The 25,861-nt window shown below is 38.8% G+C and overlaps 1 protein-coding gene across 3 annotated transcripts; it reads left to right on the forward strand.

The window, feature by feature from the left end:
- Positions 1-10,166: 10,166 nt before the first annotated feature.
- Positions 10,167-12,865, forward strand: LOC121980526 (ninja-family protein 6-like). Of its 3 annotated transcripts, none has more exons than XM_042532598.1 (3): positions 10,167-10,495; positions 10,600-11,274; positions 12,459-12,865. In XM_042532598.1, the coding sequence occupies exons 2-3, from the start codon at positions 10,641-10,643 to the stop codon at positions 12,854-12,856; spliced, it is 1,032 nt and encodes a 343-aa protein (XP_042388532.1). In that variant the 5' UTR covers positions 10,167-10,495; positions 10,600-10,640; the 3' UTR covers positions 12,857-12,865. The 3 variants fall into 3 exon arrangements, with proteins under 3 accessions (XP_042388532.1, XP_042388531.1, XP_042388530.1); XM_042532597.1 differs by having other exon boundaries at positions 10,168-10,495; positions 10,567-11,274; XM_042532596.1 differs by having other exon boundaries at positions 10,169-11,274.
- The last annotated feature ends 12,996 nt before the right edge of the window (positions 12,866-25,861 follow it).

Here is a 25,861-nt window from a genome sequence, read left to right on the forward strand (position 1 = left end):
GGACCGATCAGATACCTTACAGTGAGCTTCTATTGGGTTACTGATCGGTCACCAGACCGATCAGTAAACCAACGATCACTGGATCGGTCCCTCTCTGACCTAGTCCAGAGAACGAGCTACCGAGCCCTCTCCGACTTCCTCATCCGGTCCAGAGAACGAGCTACCGAGCCCTCTCTGTCTGGTCCAGAGAACGAGCTCCCGAGCCCTCTCTGACCTAGTCCGGAGAACGAGCTACCGAGCCCTCTTCGACTTCGTCTGGTCCAGAGAACGAGCTCCCGAGCCCTCTCTCTGACCTAGTCCAGAGAACTAGCTACCGAGCCCTCTCCGACTTCCCATGCCAAGCTTCCATACTTGGACTTTTCCCCGTGCCAAGCTCCCTGTTTGGACTTTTCCCGTGCCAAGCTCCCTGCTTGGACTTTTCCGTGCCAAGTCTTCATACTTGGACTTTTCCACGTGCCAAGCTCCCTGCTTGGACTTTTCCCGTGCCAAGCTCCCTACTTGGACTTTTCCCGAATCAGGTCAACTCAAGTCGGGTCAACCAGGTCAACCTTGACCGAAGGTTTCACCCACAATCTCCCAAGTTTATATTCTTGTCAAATATCAAGATACAACTTTTCTATTCTCGTCAAACATCAAAATACAACTCGAATCGGGTCAACCAGGTCAACCTTGACCTAAGGTTGCACCAACATCTTGCACCTGTAAACTTGACACAACTAGTTAGATCACAACTAATCTAACTTTAACCTTAATCATATATCAAAACTCTAGGTTGTATGTTATGTACCCAGCAGTAACACTTCAAATAGAAGGCGACTGACTGCTTGTAAGATACGGCAAATTCAATAATAAGTGTTATTGGAGAAATAACCTTATTAGATTTTTCAAGAATTTTTAGAAATTTTTTTGAATTTAAATGGGGACTGTATGACACGTTTAAGGGGATAACGCTATTAGGCGTGGGGAAAGCCTATTTAGAATATCCTTAAATGAGAGTTGATTGAGGAATTAACTTAGGTTTAATTGATTTAAACCTAAGAATAAAAGAAAACTAATCTTATTCCTCTCCTAACTTCGCCGATTTCCATCTTCTTCCCTTGATCCCTAACGCCCTCCACCTTCTCCCGATCCTCTCCTTCTCCACCTCACCGCCAACTCTCCTTTCACTCTCGGGAGCTCGATCCATTGTGAAGCATTGATGCCAACCACCACGAGACGTCGACGCTGCCAGGTATTGATGTCGCCGGCCTTTTTCCCCACCACAAGTGAGAGCTCCAATGCCCTTCGGCTTTCCCTGCCACTCCTTCTTCTAGATCTGAGTCGCCGCTTCTGCATGGGCTGGTTGTATTGGCCAAGAGTAAGGATCCAAGCCCTAGCTTTGATTGGTAAATGCTGCCATCCTTGACCTGTAGCCATTGGCCACTCCTCCCTCGACGATGGTCTTAACCAGAGGTTGACAGATGTGACGGCTAGCCATAGGCTCCACCTTCCCGAGCCCTGGCTCTAATCTCCATCACGGCTAGATGTAGCTAGATCTTAGCCACGAGTGGTTGTGGTCTCTATCGACAGTAAGATCAAGCATCGCCTGAATCTCAACTCAATGGCCTCGTCGATTGTCATGAGCTATCATTGGAAGAGGTAGGTACTGTTAAATTGAGTATAACCTAAAGATGATCAGATTTATGGGTGATTGATCTACACTTAGTTATTAATTTTGGATTGATTTGGAATGTATGAACCATACTAAGTGCGGATTGTGAATGATTTACATAGAGGGCAGTAGCTTTATGGTTGCTCCGACTAGGATTTTCCGACGACCACTTCTTCGGCTGCGAGGTGATAGAAGGATACTCAAATTTGGGTAAGTTGTGGTTTGATTCATACATGAATGTAGATTCAAATTGGAATGGTGTAATTGTTAACTAGTTGTTATGGATAATAAGTGGATATTGATTAGTTTAAAGGATGAATGATTTAGTTGTGGATTAATTGATTTGAATTAAGCTATAGATTGGGTTGTGGAATGATAAGAGGGTATGGATTGAGTTAAACCTAACAGGATTAATAGGATTGGTTAACTACCAGATTTGGGGCTAATAATTAAAATGGAATTAATGTATAGATTCCTAATCAGATTAGTGTTAAATTAGCTATTTGGTTCATGATGGATTTAACTAACTAGTTCATACTTGACTAATTATATCATGTATTATGTGATTTGCAGGACTTTGATTCGAGACGAGCATCTCGACGTGAGATTTATTTTAGCACGATCAACAGATAAAGGTGGGTATTTCTTCCTTGACCTCTTTAGTTCTTTGAACTTAATGCATGATTATTTTTGATAAATGGATTAGGTTGCTTTATCTTAAATTTATCCGTATTGTTATCCTATTTGATACTTGTGTTTGACCTTTAAGATGATCTATTTATTTTGGATACAGTCTTAGCTTTTGGATATCTATACTCTGTTATATATATTTACATGTAGAATATGTATAGTAGAGGATATCTTATAGAATGAGTTAACATGTTGATTATACATTTGATGTTGAGTTACACATGATTAGTTTGTGTTGTAGGAGTCACCTGATTGATTGTCCATTTGCATATTGTATGTGTACACATGTCTAGTGTTTTCTATTGGAGGAACCATATTGATTGTAACTATGTTGTGTGTACATGTGTCTGATATGTACTATTGCAGGAATCATGGCAATAATGTCTATGTTGATGATCTTATGTGACGGGTGTGATTTGGAGGTATCATGTTGATTTTACCTATGTTGTAGGATGTAAATATGTATGTTGTGTATGTGTCTAGTGTTACTACTTATTATGTTTGTTGTTTAGTAAACACTAGTTGGATCTACTCATACCTATATATATAGGTGTTAGATGGATCATTGTACTAGAGGTATTTATGGTGGATTGAGGTGTTGCATTGATGGTGACTGTGTTTGTATCATGATTATTTACAACATGCCCATCATTGCACTACATGCTGACAACCAAAGTCTTCCTTTTGGTGTGAGAGAGTTGTCAGTTATATTTATAGCTGCTCATTTGGCCACTATGGGAGAGTGGTAGCTAGGAATGGAGCTAGTCCTGTCGTGCTCACTTGGTCGCTCAATGTTATACTCTGTCAGCCTTGGCCACTCATGAGTAGTGGTATCTGGAGGGTACAGTTGTCAGGGGGCTAGAGATGTGAGTAGTCAGGAACCCTGATGCCCTGTAGCTAGATAGCTACTTAGCGAACTGTCCGCCTCGATCACTTTATAGTGGTATCTGGAGGGTAGTACAGTTGTCACGAACCCAAGCTTCTCAGTCATATAGGGGTCGTGGTGTCTGAAGAGGTGGCGAGGGTGACCATGTGGCATGCATGCACATTTGCATATGATGCACGGTGCATCTTGTGGAGATATATTTACATACATGTCTAGTAGATAATAGCTATATGTGATTGTGATATGTTGCATTTGTTTGAGCTATGATAGTTGCATATAGTTGCCATGTTACATACATATCATTTATTATACATGTATATATTGTGATTTATATTGCTCAGGTGTTACAAGTAGATATGTTGTTGTTCCCCGATGAGTGTACCAATCATTATACAATTTATGTCAATTTTAGATTGGGTATGTGCTTATCATTATGTCAGTTATGGTATGTGTGTTTCATATGTCAGTTATGATTATGTATGGTTATTATGTCAAATATGTTTAGGTATATTGATTATGATAGTATGATCATGTTCTTATTTCCCTACAGAGACTGTATACTTTGATCTCTATATATGTTTTTATAGACCATACACTATTCTGTCTATTACTCACTGAGTGACTCGCACTCACCATACCGTTTGTACCTTTATGTTTCCAGGTAGCAGGTCGATGATTGTGGAGTCGCTTGGAGTATCCTCTCTTCCAGTTCTTATATCACATCCGAGCAGGGTCATCTCAACTATTTTTGAGACCCTAGGCAGAAAAAAAAGTAAGCCTTAATTTTTTTAAAAAAATAAATATTAAAAATCTTATTAGTTGTAGCAAAAGGTGAAATTCACCACCCTATCGATTCACATAGGGCGGCCCCATGACCATCTATAAGAAGGCAAATCGGGAAACTGTAGTTGACCACTGCGGGGATGACATTTTTCTTGACTTTGTTGAGATTCGATCCCTTGCCCACCCACAATAGTCAAACTCAACCATGCCCGGGGCGACATTTAATTTTATTAGTAAAATTTAAAAGGGCAATTTCATAGATTGTTAATGATTATTTTTACAATTGGAAACAGTGCTCAATTAAGTCATATAGCAATAACTTTATCTTGTGCCAATGTCACTTTATGTTAACTAATTTGGCAACAAGTAATAAATTATTATAATACTATTAATATACATTTTAATTATTATTTTTTAAAAAATTATCAATCAATTTTAACTTTGATAAAGGGAGGTCTTAACTTAATAAAATTATTGTTATGTAACCTAAAGGTAATAGGTTTGAGTAGTAGATATAGTTACTACGTACAAGATACCCTTCCTCTGAATCTCACATTGGCGAGAGCTTCGTGAACCAAACTATCTTTTTATCAATTTTAACTTCGATAAATTATCAATAAAATTTATTTAGCTAAAAATATTTAGCTATTAAACATCAATGACGAATTATTAAAAATAAAAGAGTACCTCATGGAAGAGTAAGGACACAATAATAATAGTATAAAAATTGATAACGAAGGAGAAGAAAGAAAGGACAATAAAATTTAGTGAAAATGATAGTGCAATATTAAATATGTTTTTGACTTCCAAAAGTATTTTTATAAGATAATATTAATTAAGTATAATCAATAAATATTTTTAATTTATTAACCAACCTTAATTTTGATTAGTAAATTAAATTTTATTAGTAAAAAATTTAAAATTATGAATTAAATTTTAATAAAAAATAAAAATAAATTCACAACCAAATCTAACTTTAACAGTAAAAAAATTAAAATTATCAATTAAATCTATCACGAGTAAAAAAATAAAAATAATTAAATTTAACTTTAATCTATAAAAAATTAAAAAGTATTAGTTAAATATAAAAAATTAAAAATTATTGATCAAATATAATTTAGCTATAAAAATAAAATTAATAATAAAAAAAATCTTGAGTAAATTTTATTTTAGCTATAATTTTAAATATTTAATATTCAAACTCTTATATTTTTAAACTTTTATATATATAGGCCCTAATATAATTGGTGCCCTAGACATAAGCCTTAATGACCTATGCCTTGAGTCAGCCATGCATCCGAGGACTGTTTCCGATTTTGTTCTGCTTTATTTGCATTACGTATTTGGTGGACTTGGTGTTGTATAAATTCGACTTTGTTTTGGAGTTTGCTATGTGGAGTTTGTATTTGCTTTGTTGTGGTTGTGTAAAGCCTAGTTAGCTAGCAGCCTTTGCTTTTAGTTTGTATGGGCTTTCCTTTCATTTTTCGCTGTGTTTTTAGTACAGTCGTGTGAGCTGTTTATTATACAATTGGGTGGTTGTGATCATTTTGTCCAACCGAGTGGGCTATGTATATAACTGCAAGGTTATGTATGTTCTAGCCTTGTGAGCTGATGATTATAGCTTGTGAGTAGCCATGTAGCAATGTGTATATGCTTCATATTATCATAGTTACAGAGAAATTGTTGTCCATTTGTTGGGTAATGACTCCTCTGAGACATGACACTCCCATACTGTTGGGTTCTTCGGGCCGCGAAAACCACTTTTTCGCGTCGCGGAAACCCCGAGTCACCCAAAGCCATGGATCTTGTGCAAAGATTCGTAAACAAAATTATCGAAAAACCTTTTTCTTGTACGAGTTTGTAAAAACTTTAGATCTACACTAAAGTTAAGATCATTACCCTTGTAGCGAAGCCCTTCGCGTTCCCGCTTGTCCAAGATGTCGCCGGATCTCTAGTTGTCAAAGTAGACAACCTCTATATGTATCCACACGGACACAAGTAGAAGGAGATGACCAAAACACAAGGTGTGCTAGCACCAATGGAGTGTTCGGCCAAGGAATGGGAGAAGGAGAAGAGAGAGCACCCAAGGGAGAAGAAGAGTGAATGAAATCAATCAAAAAAAAAAAAAAAATTCAAACAACCCCTTAGCCATCAAGTGGCCGGCCACTCTAGGAGGTGTAACCCCCACATTAATTCCAATTAATGTGGAGACCATTAAGAGTTATAACCCCCATGAGGTGGCACTCTAGGATGATGTGGATCAACACTATTGGTCAACATCTTGCCACCTCACTAAATGACATGGCAACAAGTGTAACCTCCTCATTTAATATGGGTCGGCCACATTAAATGTTATGGAGGCTTGTAACCTCCATGAGGTGGCACACATTGATGATGTGGAGCAATCCTATTGGTCCACATCTTGCCAACTCACTAGTGATGTGGCAAAAAGTCAAGTCAAACATGACTTTTTCTCTTCCTCTCAAATCAAGTCAAACTTGATCAAATCTCTCTCATGGTTGATCTAATCCAACCATACGATTCAAGCCAACTTAATATAATGAATCTAATTCATTAAATTAAGTTGATTTAATGAGTCATAATCTAAATTAGACTCATTCAATACATGAATCAACTTGAGTCCAACTCAATTAGCCCAATTTGGATTACTCTTAATCCAATATGATTCATCAAATGAATCTAATCCTCTTAGTTCATCATATGAACCAAACCTCCATCTAATTGTCCTTAGTGTGTGACCCTATAGGTTCTTGTAACGTTGGCAATGCCCTAAACCCTTTAGGAGCATAAGTAATGAGCGGTATCTAGCAACACATCATTACTACCCAAGTTATAAGAATGTCGAGATCCGACATCACCTTGTGACTACCAATTGTGACTCCTCACAAAATATGTGACATTGTCCTTCTATCCTAGACATCTAGATTGATCAATGTGAGGCATAGACCGTGTCATCCTCTAATCAATCTAAATCTTGAACTCCAAGTAGACTCACTCGATCAAATGAGCTCAACATCTAATGTTGACTCATTTGGGCATGGCCATGCACTTCGTGGTCTAACTCTATCAAGAATATTGATGTCGCTCCCGTCATATGGGAGGGATAGATCCCATCTACATCACTCACATCCCTCTGCATAATTTGTTACATACCCAGTAATCGCCTTTATAGTCCACCCATTTACGGGTGAGGTTTGACGAAACAAAGTACATAACTCCTTATGTAGGGATCCATGGTGACTTCAGGTCTAAGGACTAATAGTCATACTAATAGCCACATGAGAAAGTATATGACACTCATATAACGATCCATGATACTTTCTCATGGCGGGTCATTCAGTATACATTCTCCAATGTATACCCATGTGTCAGCTTGATATCTCTATATCCATGACTTGTGAGATCAAGTCATCGAGCTGACCTACATGCTAGTCTTATTGCATTAACATTGTCCCTGAATGTTAATACTCGACTAGGAATGATTTAGAGTAGTGTTCCCTATATCATCTCACTATCGATTCAACTAATCGATTGATATAGGTATGAACCTTCTACTCAAGGACGCTATTATACTTAGTCTATTTGGCACTAATACAAATAAGTATAATAACCAAACAAATGTCTTTATTAATATACAAGAATATGATACAATGAGTCCATACAATCATCAAATGATTGGCTCTAGGGCTCTAACTAACAATTGGGAGGAGCTTACGTAGTGTATATAAGACAATGTATTGACGTTGAGTACATTTGGAAGCCAAGAAATGGAAGGGTTGTTATCATTGGTGTCACTCGAAGGAGATTTTGAGGATGAAGCCCTAATAAATCTATCATAGAAATAGAACTAAATGTGCATTACAAATTTCCTAAGTAAAAATGAAAACTAAGTGTTAAGAGTTTCTGTTTTTTTTTTTTCTAGTTGGCACGAAATAGTTAGCCTAGGTCGAAATATCTACTTTCGACCATGTCAATGTTGTCTATTGCAAGTACGAAAATTGATATATTAAGCGAAGAGGAAGATGAAATTATCCAGTACAAGTCCAATAATGGTGTTTACTTGGCAAAGTCATGCTACAAGGAACTTGTGAGCACCACGAGGTGATGAAAGCAACATCATCAAGTGGAATAAGAGTACTTGGAAACTGATTTGGTAGTGCAGTGGCGATTAAAAAACCTTGGGCATCCTTCGGAAGACATTGAATAATGGACTCTTCGCTAATCTAGAGAGAATTGAAAGAGGAATTAATGGACCGGAACAAAAGCTGTGTAAACTATCCTCAACAGAACATGTGATCAAATATCGTTTGAACACCAAGAAAATATGGAATGATATAGATTGAGTGGCTTAGATCAGTTATTTTATCAAATAAGTTTAAGTAGTTTGATTCTAGTTTGACTCGTATGTAATGTTTATTTTTTAAAAAATAAAAATTGTATTGATCGATTAGACAAATACATCACTATAGAAGTCGTTCTTAATTTAATCTACTGAACCGACTGGTCCAGTGCAATTATTAGAACACTGCAAGCAACATGAACCTTGAATGAAAAGGAGTGTCCACTATACCTCAACCTTTCAACGTCTTCGAGACGAATGATTCTTGATGAATCACATAATGATATATTATCTATATGGGGCCCTTTTTGATATGTTAGACAGATTGATTTGAATACTTTTTAAAAATATATTTTATTACATCTTTTTTAAAAATTAAATAAATCTTTTTATTCTAATTAAATTTTACTTTTCTAAAAGATAATATTATTAGAAGATTCATAAAAATACAAGTGAAATTATTTTTTTAAAGATAACTTAGTTTGAAACATTAAAATTTCAACTCAAAATTCATCAATTTCTAAAATTATCTTTTAACAAAATTCATAAATAATCTGTTTCAATTCAAAATAAATTGAACAATTAGATTAATAATTCCATAATCCATCTAAAAGATAGATAACAAATTATCAAGAATAACTTTAATTATGTAGTTATGAGTTAATTGTATCATCAAAATATAAGGAATAAAATATAATTTAATATTATTTAGTTAAATAATACTCATTAAAAAAATTTAAAAATAAATTTTTTTTATTAACCTCATAATTATTTAAAATCTCTTACTTATAAGATAATTAAATTTTGGATTTTGGATTATTGTTGATGATGTTACATTAATCACTCGTTACTTGAACAAATTAATCAAATAACATATTTTTTTATAGATAATTAAAATTATTAATAATAAATTTTAATCAAATATGTCTTTAGATGAGGGGAAGGAAAAAAAATATATACTACGCCAAATAAGAAAGACACAATTAAAGATGAGATTATTAGGGCATTCATATTCCCATTAATGTGTGAATATGTTAAGACTGTTTTATTTTATTTTTTTTTAATTTATAGATATTAACGTGTTAATATTATAATTGCACTAAAAATATCCATGTTGATATTAACACTCCAAATATTGGGATGGGCTTTAGTTGGATGTGCCGGTTTTAATCGGCATTTGATGGATGTGGTCTCGCCAAATAACTCCTCAGAGAATTAACGGCTGAGATTGGTTGCGGGGATGCATCGAAGGCAGGGTTGATGCGTCCACGTGCCCGGATCGAGCGGATGGATTGCATGCGCCAGAATCCAGATGACGTCAGCGAATATAACGCGACCCCGGCAGGCCTAATCCAGCGGAGATCTGCCCTCCTCATCGCGCGCGATGCCGACGTCGCTTTCCGGCTCCTCGAGGTCCGACACGTATGCCGAAGGCGCAACTTGGCACTGGGCGCAAGCTGTCGCAAGGTCGCTGTCGGAGACCACGTGGCGAAAGACGCGGCGCCTCACGCGTCGCTTCGCCTTTACGATGTCGCGCAAGTGGGGAGAGGCGGACACGCGACTTGCTTTCTTTCGCGGATCCCGTCTTTTGCGGGGCCCGCAAACGGGTCCTACGCGCTGGGTCGAGCACATGGCCAGCTCGCCAGAGCCCGCGCCGTCACGAGTGCCTACCGGGTGGCGGAGGACGCGTGCCGGTGGAAGGTTCATGGGCCCGCAGGCTCGACGGACACCTGCCCGATAGCTTTCCCAATGAGGGGGCGGAAGAATCGCGCCGCTTGTTTCGCGACGACGCAGCCTGCGGCGACTACCGAAACGTGCCCGCCGTGGGGTGTCCGAGGTAGACACGTGTCGCACCTCAGCGGAGCGCTCAACCCCCTCCTTCCTTCCCTTTCTTCTCCTCTTCTGCACTTCTTTTGTTCGCCTTCTCGTTTATCGCTAATTGCGTCCTCTGTCGTTGTCCCCGTAATAATGGAATTCTGAACGTTGTATTTATCAGTTCCACTCAAAGGAGGCAAGGTCTTTCTTTTCGGTTTCTTCGCGCCCCGCGGATCATATTTTTCGCGCGTTTTCCATGTCTATTTATCAGAAGATCTTAATCAAACTCGAATCCAGCGAGCCGGTGTTGGTAAAAAAAATTGAATTTTAGATCAAATTTCATTTTTTTGGTGGAGTTTTGGTAGTTTCATCGTTTATTAGATTTCTTCGGTTTTGGATCTCTTGGTGGTGGAGGACGAGGAAGGGAGACGGAGAAAGGGCAGCGGCGATTAGGTATGGAGAAGTCCCCGAGAGATCTTTTGCGGAGATTCGTGGGTAATGGCGTCGGAGAAGAGCCAACGGAGATGGTGGAAGGGGACTCCGACGAGATCGAGCTCAGCCTCGGGCTCTCCCTCGGCGGGTGCTTCGGCGCAGAACGCAAAGGGAAAAAGCTGGTCCGCTCCACCTCCGTCGCTTCCTTCTTGACGCTGCCGAAGGAGCCTGAGTTCCCTGCCGTCCCCGTTGCCGCCTTGACGAGGACGAGCTCTCTGCCCTCGGAGACGGAGGAGGATCTGAGGAAGCGGAAGCAGATGCAGAGCTTGAAGCGATTGGAGGCGAAGAGGAAGAGATTGGAGAGGAAAAATTCCATCCGGTCGCCGAAGCCAGGGCTGCCCGGGGAGAAGCATGATGAAGATGCCGTTGGAGCTAAAGTTTCAACGGTAGCGGCAGGGGCGGCTCACGTCATGGTTAACCATGGCCACCTTGGATTGAACTGCGCAAAAGCTGGCGTTGCTCCACCAGACCAACCAACATGGCTGGTCGGACTGCCTCCGAGAAAACTGACAACTGCTTCCATATCACAGGGTTCTAGTTGCTCTCAGGGCAGCTGCGCCAGCATCGCGACCAATTCAGAATCCCCGGCTACACATGGTATTGAAGAACAATTATGTCATTGTTTCGTTTCTGTTTCAATCACTGACAGCAAAGCTTTTACATATGCCTTGATAAATCAGCTTCCTTATTTATAGTGTAAACCAATTTAGATACCAATTACTAATCTTTTCCACCAAGTAATGCTAATGTCTTCAACCAAACAAGGAAAAAAACTGCTAATGTATTCATGTTCTAAACGTCTTAGGTTGAAGATTTAGGTAGAATCAGGGCACCAAACAACCCTGATACTGAGATTTTTTCTGCTATCTGTAATGCTTAGAAGTTCTTAATTACTATCTAAGAATAGTTAGGAGTAATTTCAGTGCATGATGAGTGCATGATTAAAGAGGAGCAGTATATTTTGTTGGTTCAATAGCATTGTACAAACTTCTATTTAGCTATGACATCTATTACCCAACAATAAAAACATTATTTAGGTAGGTGGTCTATGTACCAAACAACTAGGTCTTACACAACTTGATAATGATAAGGTAGAGATGGTGCATCAAAGCATCAAGTTATCGTATATGATCTTCAATTATTTATTTATTTATTTTTGCTTGTTCTCAAATTTCAACCTTCGGGGTTGATCTACTCTTCTGTGATCCATATAGTTCAATCTTGATAGAGATTCTATGTAGTAGGCCTCCAAATAATTGAGGTAATTATGGTTCAAGTATAATAATGTCTTGCCATTGCGCACTCGCATTACGTGTTTAATATAATGCATTAATACGCATAAATTATATAAAATGAATATTTACTGTCAAGTAATTAAACAACATTATTCAATGCTAGTAGAAATTAGGTTATGCATCTGGGATTTGAGAATGATAAGAAGTTGAAATTACTTAGTGTGAAAAGAAAAAAAAGGGATATTACCATAACTTAATTTTGGGCTTCACCAAATCAATTGAGAAATCATTTGAGAGTTCGTTATTAAAGGTCCATATTCTTAATTAAATAGTAAGATGATGATAGTATATGATTTTGTACTTTTCACTTGAGTTGTACATAGATCTTCGACTAATTGTTATAGTTTTAGTTATATATTAGTCTAGTGATCTAACATTTATTTTAATCACAATGATTTCCTTGAACATGTATTTATTTTAACTAGCGAATGAAAATTCAAAGTTAAAATTTGTTTCTTTTTAATTCTCAAATGTATTCTTTGACAGGATTGAACTCCATGATCCCCTTAGCAAACAGTCACACTAAGAACGATGAAACTGTTATGAATCCTCTTATTTCCTGGGGTGGAAAAACTATGCTTAATCCTGGAAGAGATGGCAGGGCACAACCAATGCTGGTCACTGCAAGATCAAATGGAGTGAAGGAGCTGGAGAAGAAGATGATCGAAACGATGCCCTTCGTATCAACCAAGGGCAACGGGCCTAATGGGCATAGGATACAAGGCTTCCTGTACAAGTACAGGAAGGGGGAAGAGGTGAGAATAGTGTGTGTATGCCACGGCAGCTTCCTCACCCCTGCAGAGTTCGTTGAGCATGCAGGTGGCCTCGACGTTGCCAATCCTCTCCGGCACATTGTGGTCAGTCCTTCTCCTTTCACCTTGTGACATGTAACTTACTCTATTCTCAAAAATGATACTGATTGCAACAGCTGTAAATATTTTCTACTCATCAGCAACACAAATTTTCCTTAATTTGTACGATATGTGGATATATAAAGAACGAAAGCATGGCACCAGTTGAATTTCCAAACACTTGTCTTTTTTCGAACATGCACACTCAATCATTTGACATATGAACGCTCTTAAATAGATTGAATATATTGGGTTGTCAGCAATTCAGTGTCGAGACCATTCAATCTGATAGTAGTAAAAGAAAACCCCTCTAATTTATAATTTTAAAGTTAGTTTTTCATAATTATGTTGTTGTGACTGTTGAAATTTGTGATGGAAGCAGTATTGAGTTCGTTTAATCTAATTGTAACCAAATTTCTTGAAATTTATGGTGGTTATAAATTGTTCATGGATGGAGCATTTCAGAATGTAGGAGACATGCTGGGTTGCATTTGTACAAGTTGTGTGATACATTTTCAGAGAGCTTACACAAGTTTTTTTATTAAAACTTTTTTTGTCATCCTGAGAAGTTAGGAAAGGTTTGAGATGTAACTATAGAAAGTGTGAATAGTAATTTTATTTAGTTTTATTGTATTTTTACTCTCATATTTTTTTTTTAGCCAAAGATTTACTTTGAATTGTATTAAATTATTTATCTTAAGTGGTATCATAGTTAGAAATTGTTAAATTAAAATGTTGTATTTGTGCTGGATGAAGCAGTTACACATTTAATCTCAATAAGTGATAGCATAGTTGAGATTGTTTGATTCTGAAATGTTGTATTTGGGATCTTCATAGTGGATGAAACAGGTAGCACAAAGACAAATTATGTTAGGATGGTGAGAATTTACTTAAACTATTAGTGAGTGTTGTATTTAAAAGTTATTATCATCATCTACCTAGTGGAGAAAATGCTAAGCTATCTTATGCCAAAGAGAGTAGCAAATAATAGAGAGATGTAATCACTCTTTATCAGATTATACTTAGTGTGGATCGAGTATATAACATAAGGCATTAGATAGAAATTGGATGTATCTTTGTTTTATTTCAATCCATTTCAAGAGGACAAAGATAAAGTATCTTATCACATTTTAAAAGATAAGCTGAAATTATTACATATATTTATATAAAGAAAGGAAAAATTCATCATCAAGATTTGAATAGGAGTGTAGTGGTCACCGAGAGAACAAGGACAAAATAGAAATTATAAAGGTGAGTGTTCTAGCAATATTGATTTGTATATGAATGTTGATGGTTGCTTAGCAAATTGTCTGAACAAGGAAATAAAAATACACATTAGTTATATTAGTTTTTGCTATCTCATGGGAAAACAATCCATCTTCTATAGTTGATATTTAAATTCAACTGGTGCTATGCTTGCTTGCATTAGGAAACAGGTATTTTTTTTTTTAAGAAAAATTAATACATGTGGAATTAAGATTTTGAAGGACAACTTGAAGGAGTAAGAGTACAACACATGTTATTAGGATAAGATAATCTTTGAGGGATAACTTAGTAAGAGTACTACACATGTTAAGATAAAATAGACCTGACCACGGTTCGGAACCGACGGTTCGACGGTTCGGAACCGCCGGTTCGACGGTTCCAGGCAGGTCGACCCTTAACCTTAACCGCCCAAGACGGTTACGGTTCACGGTTCAGAACCGCCGGTTCACGGTTCGGTTCACGGTTCGTCACGGTTCGTCACGGTTCAAGATTAATATGTTAATAAAAATTAAAAATTAAAAATTAAACATTAAACATTAAAAATTAGAAATTAAAATTTATTAAAAAAAGGGCTTGCACTTATTTAAGTTGTCTACGTATCCCTTTAGGGGAATCAAAGCCCACGTAGTTCTTTTACATTTTTATCCTTTTACATTTTCATTCACTTCCATTTCCTGTTCCTGTCGTATTTGTTCCTTCAGTATCAAAATCTTCAACTTCGTCATCTGAAAGTTGCATTCCTTGGATTCTTTTCTCCGCTCTGGTCCAATCGTCCAATAATGTTTGGGCTTCCGAGGAGTCGGGAGACAAAGTTGATCGTCGTTCATCTAATATGTTGCCGCCGGCACTGAACGTCTACTCCACAGCAACAGTTGACACTGGACAAGCTAAAATTTCTTTTGTGATCACGGAGAGAACGGGAAAGCTTTGAGCCTTCTGTGACCACCACTTTAAGATATCGAAGTTTTCGCTATCTGCTTCATTAAAATCAAAAGAAGTCGTAAAATAATTCTCAAGTTCCTGTGTGGAACTTGAGGATCCCCGTGGACGTTTTGTCTGTTCTTTTAATAAGAGTTGTGCTTTTGTAAGTTTTAAATTACTACTAGTAGTTTGTTGAATTTCAGAAATATTAATTTGTGTTCCATATTTTGCATAATATTGATTATAAATATCATATAAATAAATCCTAACATTATATATAATATTAGCTGGATCGGGAAGAAGAATCTTTAATTGGAATTAAAGCATCATAATATAAAGTTAACATTTCTTGTAAAACTTCTAATTTAAATCTAGGATCTAAAGCAAATGCAATTAAATAAATTTCAGGAATTAAATAAAAATATTTTTCCCATTTAGTTTTCATAGCTAAGATGCAAGGAGATAAAGATTCATTATTAATATGTTCATTTAAAACTAATACTATATTAGAAAAATTTTCTAAAACTAATTGAGCAGTGGGATAATAAACACCGGAAAGTTGTTCGGTTGCATCATTAAATACTTTTAAAATTTCACAAATACTACTACAAATATTCCATTGTTGTGAAAATAAATATATATTAGTATTAGTGTTTTGTGCAAAAAATGAACATAATAATTCTTTATATTGAAATGAATCTTGTAATAATTGGTATGTTGAATTCCAACGTGTTGGTACATCACGTGAAATTTTTAGGTCTCATTCCATTAATTTTACAAAACCTACCCCATTGTTTCATTATAGATGGATGAGACCATAAATAAGAAATTGCAATTCTAATTGGTTTAATATAACTTTCTAAAATTTTTAAACCATCTTGAACACATAAATTTAAAACATGGCATACACAACGAATATGAAAAATAAACCTCCAATAATAGGTTGACAAACAAATTTTAGATCATCTATACAAGCGGTATTAGAACTAGCATTATCTAATGATATTGAAAATATTTTATGAGTTAAACCATATTCTTCTAAAATTAAACATAATAATTGTGCGATATTATGAGCATTATGTGATTCATCAAAACTCTATAAGCTAATAATTTTTTGGAGATTCCAAGAGTTATCGATCCAATGGCAAGTCATACCCATATATGAATGTGTTTGCAATGATCACTCCAAATATCGGAACATAAAGAAACTTTATTATCTAATTTACTAAATTCATCAATTAAATTCTTTTTCCTTGTTTTACTAATTTTTAATTGTACGAGTAAGTGTAGTCCTAGGAACACGTTTAGCACATGGATTAAGAGATTCTTTACAAAAATCTTCAAATGTGCATTTAGATCCAAAACTAAAAGAAAGATGTTCTACGGAAACAAATTTAGCTAATGATTCTCTTAATTTATTATCCGAATATAAAAATAAACCGGAATCGGTACTACCGCTAGTTGAAGAAAATCTTGATAATTGTGTTTGAGAACGGTCGAGTCCATATTCCGTCGGGTGCTTCGTTTCTACATGTCGTTTCAACGACCCATAGCCGCCGCCGGCTTGGAATTTGTAGGAAGCATTGCAGTGCTTACATTTTGCACGCATTTCTACCTATGGAAGAGTGACCTTCTCAAAATGTTTAGTAAAAATAGAAGATTTTAGAGGAGGAAGTTCCCGAACCTTAGAAGTAATTGCATCGGTACTTCCTTGTGTGTCGGGTGTCGGATTCGGAAGATGCTCAATCTCATCATCGGTGGATTGAATGTTGGGGTCCTCCTCCCGCGGATTCATTATTTGCTTTCCCTTCCGAGCTCGAGATGATGCACCTCCGCGGCCTCCTTCCATTGTAATTGAAAACGAAAGCGTGTAGAGATTAGAGAATACGAAAATGAGATTAAGAGTAGAGAAGATGTGTGTGAAAAATGATGAAATAAGCTCTCTATTTATAGAGTTTTGATAGTAACGGACACTAAATCATAGCCATTGATCAAAAAACGGTCAAATGATCCTAACCGTTGAAAAAAAATACCTAAAAACCCCCCCCAACGGCTACGAACCGCCGGTTAACCGGCGGTTCCAACGGCTATGAACCGCCGGTTAACCGGCGGTTCAAGCCGTTTAAAAAAAAAAAAAAAAAAATTCTGCGGCTGAACCGCCAGTTCAACCCGCCGGTTATACATCCAATGAACCGGAACCGGCCCGGCAACTTGCCGGGCCGGTTCCGGTTCGACCCGGCGAACCGGGTCAACGGGCAACCGGCCCGTTGACCCGGTTACGGGCCCGGGCCGGGTCCGGGCCAGACCCGGCCCGGGGTCGGGTCTAAGATAAAATAGTCTTTGAGGGACAACTTCAAGGAGTGAGAGTACAACACATGGTGTTAAGATAAGATAGTATTTGTTAAAAAAGAGGAAGAATATGATTGATTTTGTTGACCTATTTATTATAGTACCCCAATAAAGGAGGTTGTGGAGTTTTGAGATGACTGGTGATTAATCAATTCAAGTGACACAGATTATGAAAAGAGTTAATATCTTTTGAAGATATCATAAACTCAGAATACTCTTGGGTCTAAGAGTTAATCTGTCAATTATTTATCGGGTGAGGAAGTCATGAGTAAAATAGCTAATCTACTAATTATTTGCAGGTGAAGGAACTCTGAGGATCTTTTTAAATATTTATTTCATTTAATATTCTTATGGCTTCCATCAAAACTTCCATCTATCAAGCCTTCATAATTTAGAATCAACTTAAATGTTGGAATATGAATATTGATTCAAATTTTCAATTTTCATTCTTGATTTTTTTTTTTTTTTTGAAAATGTCTATATCAAAAGACCAGACATCCCTTAATTAATTGATTGGTTAGCCAAACCATTTTCATTTTTTAATTTATAAAAGATAAATAAAGTGATTAAAAGATAAAAAAATTATCACATCATTCATCTTTATTAAATATAAAAGGCTAAAAATATATTCTAAATATTTATTTTGTTTATTTTTCATATTCTCTAAGAATTACAGAAAATGAAAATAAACCACCCAATGAATTGCTATGAGAGTCAAAAACAAACAAACAAAAAAAAGAAAAACTCAAATCAAAAAGCAAGTCATATTTTTCAGCTATAGAAATTTCAGCATTTTTAGTTCAGCATTCATTCGACTACTTTGCCTCTTTGCACAATGCTTGCATTGGTCTACCACAATCCCATTTCCATAGTTTAGATTTCTTCACCTTTTGCATTCTTTGGTTGGCTGGGTTGTTTCTTTTTAATAACCTATGGACTCAATAGCAGTTCAGAAGCTAAAGCTGACCAATTTGAGGATTTCCAAGTCTACGTTTGAATTCACCTCCCCAAAGTAATCTTCTTGATCATTAAGATTGATTTTGGATTTGAAGAATGTTTTGAGCTTTGTCTTTGCCAAAGGCAAAGTTAGCCTTTCTTTCTGAATGCAAAGCTAGCTATACATGTCCTTGTTCAGCCAGAGCTAGTCATTGCATTAGATGGAATGCTCCAAGCAATGTTGGGGGAAGATCCACCAGCAAGCAATGTTGATGATCTTCATTATAACAAGATTAATCTTCTTGATAATTAAGAACGAATGTGCCAACCAAAGGGTGTTGAAACAAGGACTATCTGTAGCTGCAGAATGAGAATAAGAAGTGTCACGTCTCAGAGGAGTCTTTACCAAAGGAAAATCCAACAGCATCTCTCTTATACCGATGATAATCTGAAGTATGAATACATCGATACACAAAATACCTCAGCCCACATGGTTGAAATATACACAACCACGCAGTTATATAAATTAAACAGTCCATACGACTATACTAAAAACACAACCACGCAATTATATATTTAACAACTCACTTGATTGTACTAAAACACAACAGAAAAATAAATGGAAAATTCATACAAATCAAAACAACACAATGCGTGTCGGCACGACTTAAATACAAATACAATATCAAAATCAAAGAAAATAGTCACATGGTTAAACACCAATACAATGCTAAAACATTAAAGAACGTATAAAAAGAAAGTAAGTGCGAGGTAAAACCGTCTTCTGATGTGACGAGGGATCGGTAGACAGGATTCCTCCAAGCAAATGCTTAATCATCTACCTGTAATAGGAATAATGCAACGGGGTGAGTTCAACAACTCAGCGGATATCAATCTAACATACATAGTATGAAATAGCTACCAGTAACAATCATGAAGTACAATCTCCTAAACAATAACAGGTAATGCAAAATTGAAACAAGGAAAGAAGAACTGTACTCATCAGAGTCTCCTATCCTAACATAAGGGTGGAAATCACACCAATAGATGCAGGGTCGTCAAACTAAATACATCATGTATCCTGTATGCATGTTAATCATATGCAACCACCAAAATACAACATACATAATGCAGCAAGTACAAATAATAAATGCAATCCATGCATATGATGCAAAAATGACATGGTCACCCCTGATGTCAGTCAGCCATCTCACACACGATGGTGAGATCGAGTGGATAGGGTTATGACAACTGTGCACTCTGTCATCACTACTCCTGAGTGACCGAGCGGACAGGATGCTGTCGGAGTACACCTATCCCCCTATTCCAAATCATAAGTAAGGGAGCTCAATGCTCTCATCTCCCTGAGACAATCCAGAGGAGGGATCCCTTTCGTGCTACCACGCTGCGTTACGCTACCCATGAGTGGACCAGTGGAGCACTGACAGAACAAACTGCCACACACCCTGCCTAATATATCACTAACCCATGAGTGGTTGTGTGTGCAGATCCATGTAACTAGCGATGTGCTCAACAATAATGGAGCCGACAATCACTCAGCTTACAATCATGCAAAATGGTGCATGACACTAAGCATGTAAATGTTGAAAATATCAACATTCTCATAATGTGTATCAAAAAGGAAACAAATTCATACAATGATCTAAGTATCATAAATCTAGGTACACAAATCAGGTAAGTCAATTAACTAGTCCGGTACACAGTAAGGCAATGTATGTCACTACTATTGGTGCAATATTCCCTAGGTCAAAGTTGACCTGGTTGACTAAGCTTGAGAAGGCTCAAACTTGAGTCTTAATGTTTGGGTTTCAATGTTTGATAATACATGGAGACTGATAATACATGGAGATTGCAGGTGCAATTGTTCATTTGGGGAGATTGTTGGTACAATTCTCCTCTGGTCAAGGTTGACCAGTTAGATGTGAAGAATAATCAAGTAGGTCAAGACTGATTGGATACTTGACTGAGAAGTCCTGGTGAGTGAAGCCAAGCAGTTGAAAAATCTTGGTGAGTGAAGTCAGGTGAAAAGATCTAGTGACTGAAGCTAGGCAGTATGAAAACTCTAGTGACTGAAGTTAGGTGAAAGTCTTGGTGAGTGAAGCCAGGCAGATGGGAAGTCCTAGTGAGTGAAGTTAGGCAAAAGAGAAGTTCTGGTGAGTGAAGCCAGGCACATGGAAATCCAGGTGGGTCAAGGTTGACTAGACACCTAGTATTGAGAAGTCCAGGTAGGTCAAAGGGTTGACCGGATACTTGGCACGAGGAGAAAAGTCCAAGTGGGTCAAAGAGATTGACCAGACACTTGATGAGGAAGTCCTAGCAGGTCGAGGGCGACCAGATGCTAGGCATGATGTCCCAACAGGTCATGGTTGACCATATGTTGGGTTTTAGGGGCTTGGGACTTGATTAGGGCAAATCAAGTTGGCTCAATCAATCAACCGATCGATTGACTCATGCTCAATCGATCAGTTCGATTCGGTGAGGTGTCACAACAAAAACATCTCCCAATCGATCGGTGGATCGATTGGGGAGAATCGGCGCGAGCACAGAAAACCTCCCAATCGATGACCCGATCGATTGGGAGCCTTCAATCGATCGGGCAATCGATTGAGAGGCAGGAAATTGTGCGAGAACCCTGAATCAATCTGGCAATCGATTCAGGCGATTTCTATAGAGCACAGAGGTGCTCTAGATCGACCGATCGATCCAAAGCCTCCCCAATCGATTGGGAGCAATCCAATTGATTGGGATCTGACCGTTGGCGCTGGATAAAGTCGTTGCGAGCATTTTCTTCAGCAGACCTTCGCCCGATTCATCTCCGATCCTCACAGCAACTTCTCCGAGCTCTCACCGCCAGATCTTGAAGGTTCTTGGAGGCAAGTGCTTGTGCACGTCCAAGTCAAGAGGCGATCTACGACAAGAAGAAGAAGCTAGGGTTAGGGTTTCAAGTGTAAATTGTTGGAGCAATCCCAATGGTCCGTGCGACAATGTGTTTTGGTGTTTGGGCAAAGGGTTTAAGTTAGGTTCACCCTTGTATTTGATATGTGTATTTGAGTTGTGCAGGTTTACAGGATACACATGTGACTCAGGTTGATGGCTTTGGGTCTCGTGAAGGATGGAGCATCTGAGGGACCATGGACAAGGCAGCGAGGACAAGGGCCGAGGGAAGCGACTTCGAGGCATACGCGAAGGATGGCATTGGGGACGAGCCGCGGGCTTGAATGCATCCGAGGGACGAGAGCCAAAGGAAGTAGGCTTGAAGGTAAAAGGTCAAAGCTGCAAAGGAAGCATCAAGTGAGTCATAAGGGTGAGGGTACGAGTGCACGAGAGATTGTACTCGGAGTAAAATCCTAGTTTTAGGGTTTTACTGTAGCAGTACTGTAGCGCTACTGTAGCAGTCGACTGCATGTTTTAGCAGTCGACTGGTGCAGTCGACTGGGGCAGTCGACTGGCAGCGAACAGAATGTCTCTGTTCGTATGGAATCGAGCCGTTGGGATGTAACGGTCGAATTTCCACAGAGGGCAGTCGACTGCATGTTTTAGCAGTCGACTGGTAGGCGGGGTTTTCCAACCCGTGGCCTATAAAACCAAAGCTTGGGAGCTTGGTTTGAGTTGACGAAATAGAGGTGGTTAATCTCTATTAGTAGTCTACCTGTGCCCTAGCGTCAAAGGAGCTCTTGTGAGGGTTGTGGTGAGGTTTCTCCACCCACAAGGAGGTTTGAGCTAGCCAGAAGTTTTCCGGGGAGTAATCCACCGAAGGATCGGGATCGTCCACCTTACGGACAGCCGTGGAGTAGGAGCCCTAATCTCCGAACCACGTTAAACGATCGTGTCAATTGGTTTGCTTGTCTTTCTCATTCTTAGTGTTTAGCTTTCGTATTTGTATTTGTATTGTTTGTATTCCGCTGTGCTAACAAATACGTAGGAAGTGATTATTTGGGGGTGCCGTCTATCCAACCCCCCTTTAAGCCGGCCGTCCGATCCCCTACAAGTGGTATCAGGCTTGATTTTCTGCCCGCCGAGGAAGCAAAGATGACCGGCTTGATAGATCCGCCAAAGTTCGAAGGAGGAAGCTTATGGGATATCACCTTTTGGATGGTGAAGATGAAGAACTTCTTCGAGACGGATTGGGACACAATGATGGTGGTGGAAGAGCCATTTGAAGTCCCTAAAGACAAGAAAGGGAAGAAGCTCCGAACACGACATTGGACGGAGGAGCAAACCTCACGATCGGAGGCAAACTCAAAGGTAATAGCAATTTTAATTGATTTATTACCTCCTAATGTGATAAGTGGTGTAGGTAAATATGAGAACGCCCATGAATTGTGGAGTAAAGTGAAGAAATTTCCATGGGAGGAATTTTTGCCTACACAAGAAGAAGAAGAAAAATCCGAAGAAAGTGATGAAGTGGTCCAAGAGGAGAAGAAGGACCAATCGGATGTGGAGCCCAAGGAGATGGGCTTAGTAGCTCAAGAAGAGGAGGTGGAGCAAACGGAAGTTGAGTCACCCTCAACATCCGAGGAGGAGAAGGAAGATGAGTCATCATCTACATCCTCAAAGGTTGAAGAAGAATCCAAGACAAGTGAAGAAGATGAAGTCTTGGAAGTAAACATAGCAAGCACCTCCATCGAAGTGAAGTCAAAGAACAACATAATTTGCTTCGGATGTAATGAGAAGGGACACTACAAGAGTAGGTGTCCAATGAGTAAGAAGAAGGTATCTCCTAAACTCAATTCAATTCCTTTAGAATCTAATTTGAGTTGTAGGAAGAAGAAGAAGAAGAAGCACATTAGATGCTTCACGTGTGGAGAACTTGGACACTACCACACAAGATGCTCAAGGAAGGGAGAGTTCAAGAAGTTGGAGCATCTAAAGAAGTGGGAGAAGAAGAAGAGGAGCTCAAGTCAAGGGGGAGCTTCAAGGGTAAGGGAGGTATACCCTAATTTGAAATGCAATTCAAATTTTCATGTTCCCATGCATGCTAGGAGAAATGATTGTGATTATCATTATATGCCCATGCAAAATTTTGGATTTAAATATCATGATAGGAATAGGGTTAATGTAGATCAAAACCCTAGGAAATCTATGCATGAAAAATCTAGAAACAATAGACCTAGGGAGACCCAAGGCATTAATCCCAAGAAGGGGAGACACATGCCTAGGAAGGGTAGGTCTAGGAATGTCCAATTTGGACAAATTAACTCTAGGGTTAGAAACCTAGAGAAGGAGAATCAAGCTTTAAGGGGAAAGCTTGATAAGTTGGAACAATTCCTTAAGAGATTCAATGTTGGATCTAAGGAATTAAGGATGATGTTGGGTAGCCAAAGACCCAACAATGATAGATTGGGCTTGGGATACCAATCTAGTCCCTCCAAGGCTAATGAGAGATCATGTGCTAGGGTGGCAAATGATCATGGCAAGAGAGAGTCCTCCAAAGCTAAGGGAAAGTCTTATGCTAGGGTTGCATATGACTATAGCAAGGAGAAGTCAATAAATGGCAAGGGAAAACCATTTAATGGTAAGGAGAAATTAACCAAGGACAAAGTGTCCAAGGTTAAGAAAGTTAGATTTGTAGGCCAAGTTTCACCGGAGGTGGACCGATGTGGCCTAGCCATTGTGGATGAGTCACCTAGGGAGGTGGCTAAGGCTAAGAGCTCTAGGGGGAGCTCTAAGAGACAATTTGGGACCCATGGCCAATGGATCTCAGGTGGGTTTTACTTGGGAGTCTAGACAAGCCATGGAATGTGCCAAGTGGTTTGGAGATGGACTTGAGTCTCAAACCTAGGGTCTTGGCACAATTAGTTTATGTTTCATGCAAGAAATATGACAATTGGGGTCATATAGCATGATAATTGGTTTTGGATGTATATATGCCATATAAATCAATGCTAGGGATGCATTATGGGTTAGTATGGGCAAATACATCAAGAGGAAGCCAAAACTAGGACTTTAGGTCAAGGTTCAATTGAACTTTTTAGCTAGTTTTATGTTTTGTGTCAATCTTGGGATTGGTGATAGATATATTTTTATATATATTTTTCCCAAGTAGATATTGTTATAATAGACCTCTCCACAAAATTTGGGGATTTTTGGAGGTCTGTGGAATTTCTGGCGCATTTCTGAAGTTGGCCAGAAAATGTTGATTTTTTCATGAATAGTGTACCAGTCGACTGGTACAGTTACCAGTCGACTGGTAACACTGTTCACGAGCACAGAATGTCTCTGTAAACTCGTTTTCATGGGGGCAGTCGACTGGTACTTCTTGCAGTCGACTGATACCAGTCTGAAAGTGTTTTCAGCACTAGATTTTGACCGGGTCAGCTCATATAGATGTATGGGATCCATGGGTGATACATACATGAGTTTAGGGTCATTTGGATGACAAGTTTTCAATAATTGGGATATTGTTTGAGAACTTTTTGGATGTTAGGCAAAGGGGGAGAAGTAAGGTTTAGTTAGGAAAACCTGAAAGTACCTTTGTGTAGGGGGAGCCTTGGGATAGGTTCTTAAAAAGCCTGTTGTAAAAATCCTAGCTCAATGGAGAGCTTAGGTAAAGGGGGAGCCTTGGGATAGGTCCTTAAAAAGCCTTATGTGGAAAATCCTAGCTCAATGGGAGCTTAGGTGTAGGGGGAGCCTTGGGATAGGTTCTTAAAAAGCCCTGTGCATTGTTACGGCGGTTGTCAAGTGTGTAACCTTGGCAACGTAAGTCCATTCGGCGTTGTAAGTCCAAGTGTGTAGCCTTGGCATCGTAAGACCATTCGGCGTTGTAAGTCCAAGTGTGTAGCCTTGGCATCGTAAGACCATTCGGCGGAGTAAGTCCAAGTGTGTAGCCTTGGCATCGTAAGTCCATTGTATGTATTAGCATGTTTATTTGCTATTTGTTTTCCCTAACTTAAACGTATTGCCAAACACCAAAAAGGGGGAGATTGTTGGAGCAATCCCAATGGTCCGTGCGACCATGTGTTTTGGTGTTTGGGCAAAGGGTTTAAGTTAGGTTCACCCTTGTATTTGATATGTGTATTTGAGTTGTGCAGGTTTGCAGGATACACATGTGACTCAGGTTGATGGCTTTGGGTCTGGTGAAGGATGGAGCATCTGAGGGACCATGGACAAGGCAGCGAGGACAAGGGCCGAGGGAAGCGACTTCGAGGCATACGCGAAGGATGGCATTGGGGACGAGCCGCGGGCTTGAATGCATCCGAGGGACGAGAGCCAAAGGAAGTAGGCTTGAAGGTAAAAGGTCAAAGCTGCAAAGGAAGCATCAAGTGAGTCATAAGGGTGAGGGTGGAGAGATTGTACTCGGAGTAAAATCCTAGTTTTTAGGGTTTCTTGTAGCGATCTTATGTGATCGTAGCGATCGCATGTTTTAGCGATCATTGGTGCGCGATCGGGCGATCGTGGCGTGACAGAATGTCTGTTCGTATGGAATCGAGCCGTTGGGATGTAGCGATTAATTTCCACGGGCGATCAATCTGTATGTTTTAGCGATCGGTAGGCGGGTTTTCAACCGTGGCCTATAAAACCAAAGCTTGGGAGCTTGGTTTGAGT

The sequence above is a fragment of the Zingiber officinale genome, chromosome 5A (genome assembly GCF_018446385.1).
Source record: "Zingiber officinale cultivar Zhangliang chromosome 5A, Zo_v1.1, whole genome shotgun sequence".
In the NCBI taxonomy this organism is placed as follows: domain Eukaryota; kingdom Viridiplantae; phylum Streptophyta; class Magnoliopsida; order Zingiberales; family Zingiberaceae; genus Zingiber; species Zingiber officinale.

What these genes read in the sequence shown, in the direction of transcription:
- LOC121980526 (XM_042532598.1), top strand. Translation starts at nt 10,641, where the DNA reads ATGGAGAAGTCCCCGAGAGATCTTTTGCGGAGATTCGTGGGTAATGGC. An exon ending in AGAATCCCCGGCTACACATG is followed by an intron (nt 11,275 to 12,458) that starts GTATTGAAGAAC and finishes ATTCTTTGACAG; the next exon opens with GATTGAACTCCATGATCCCC.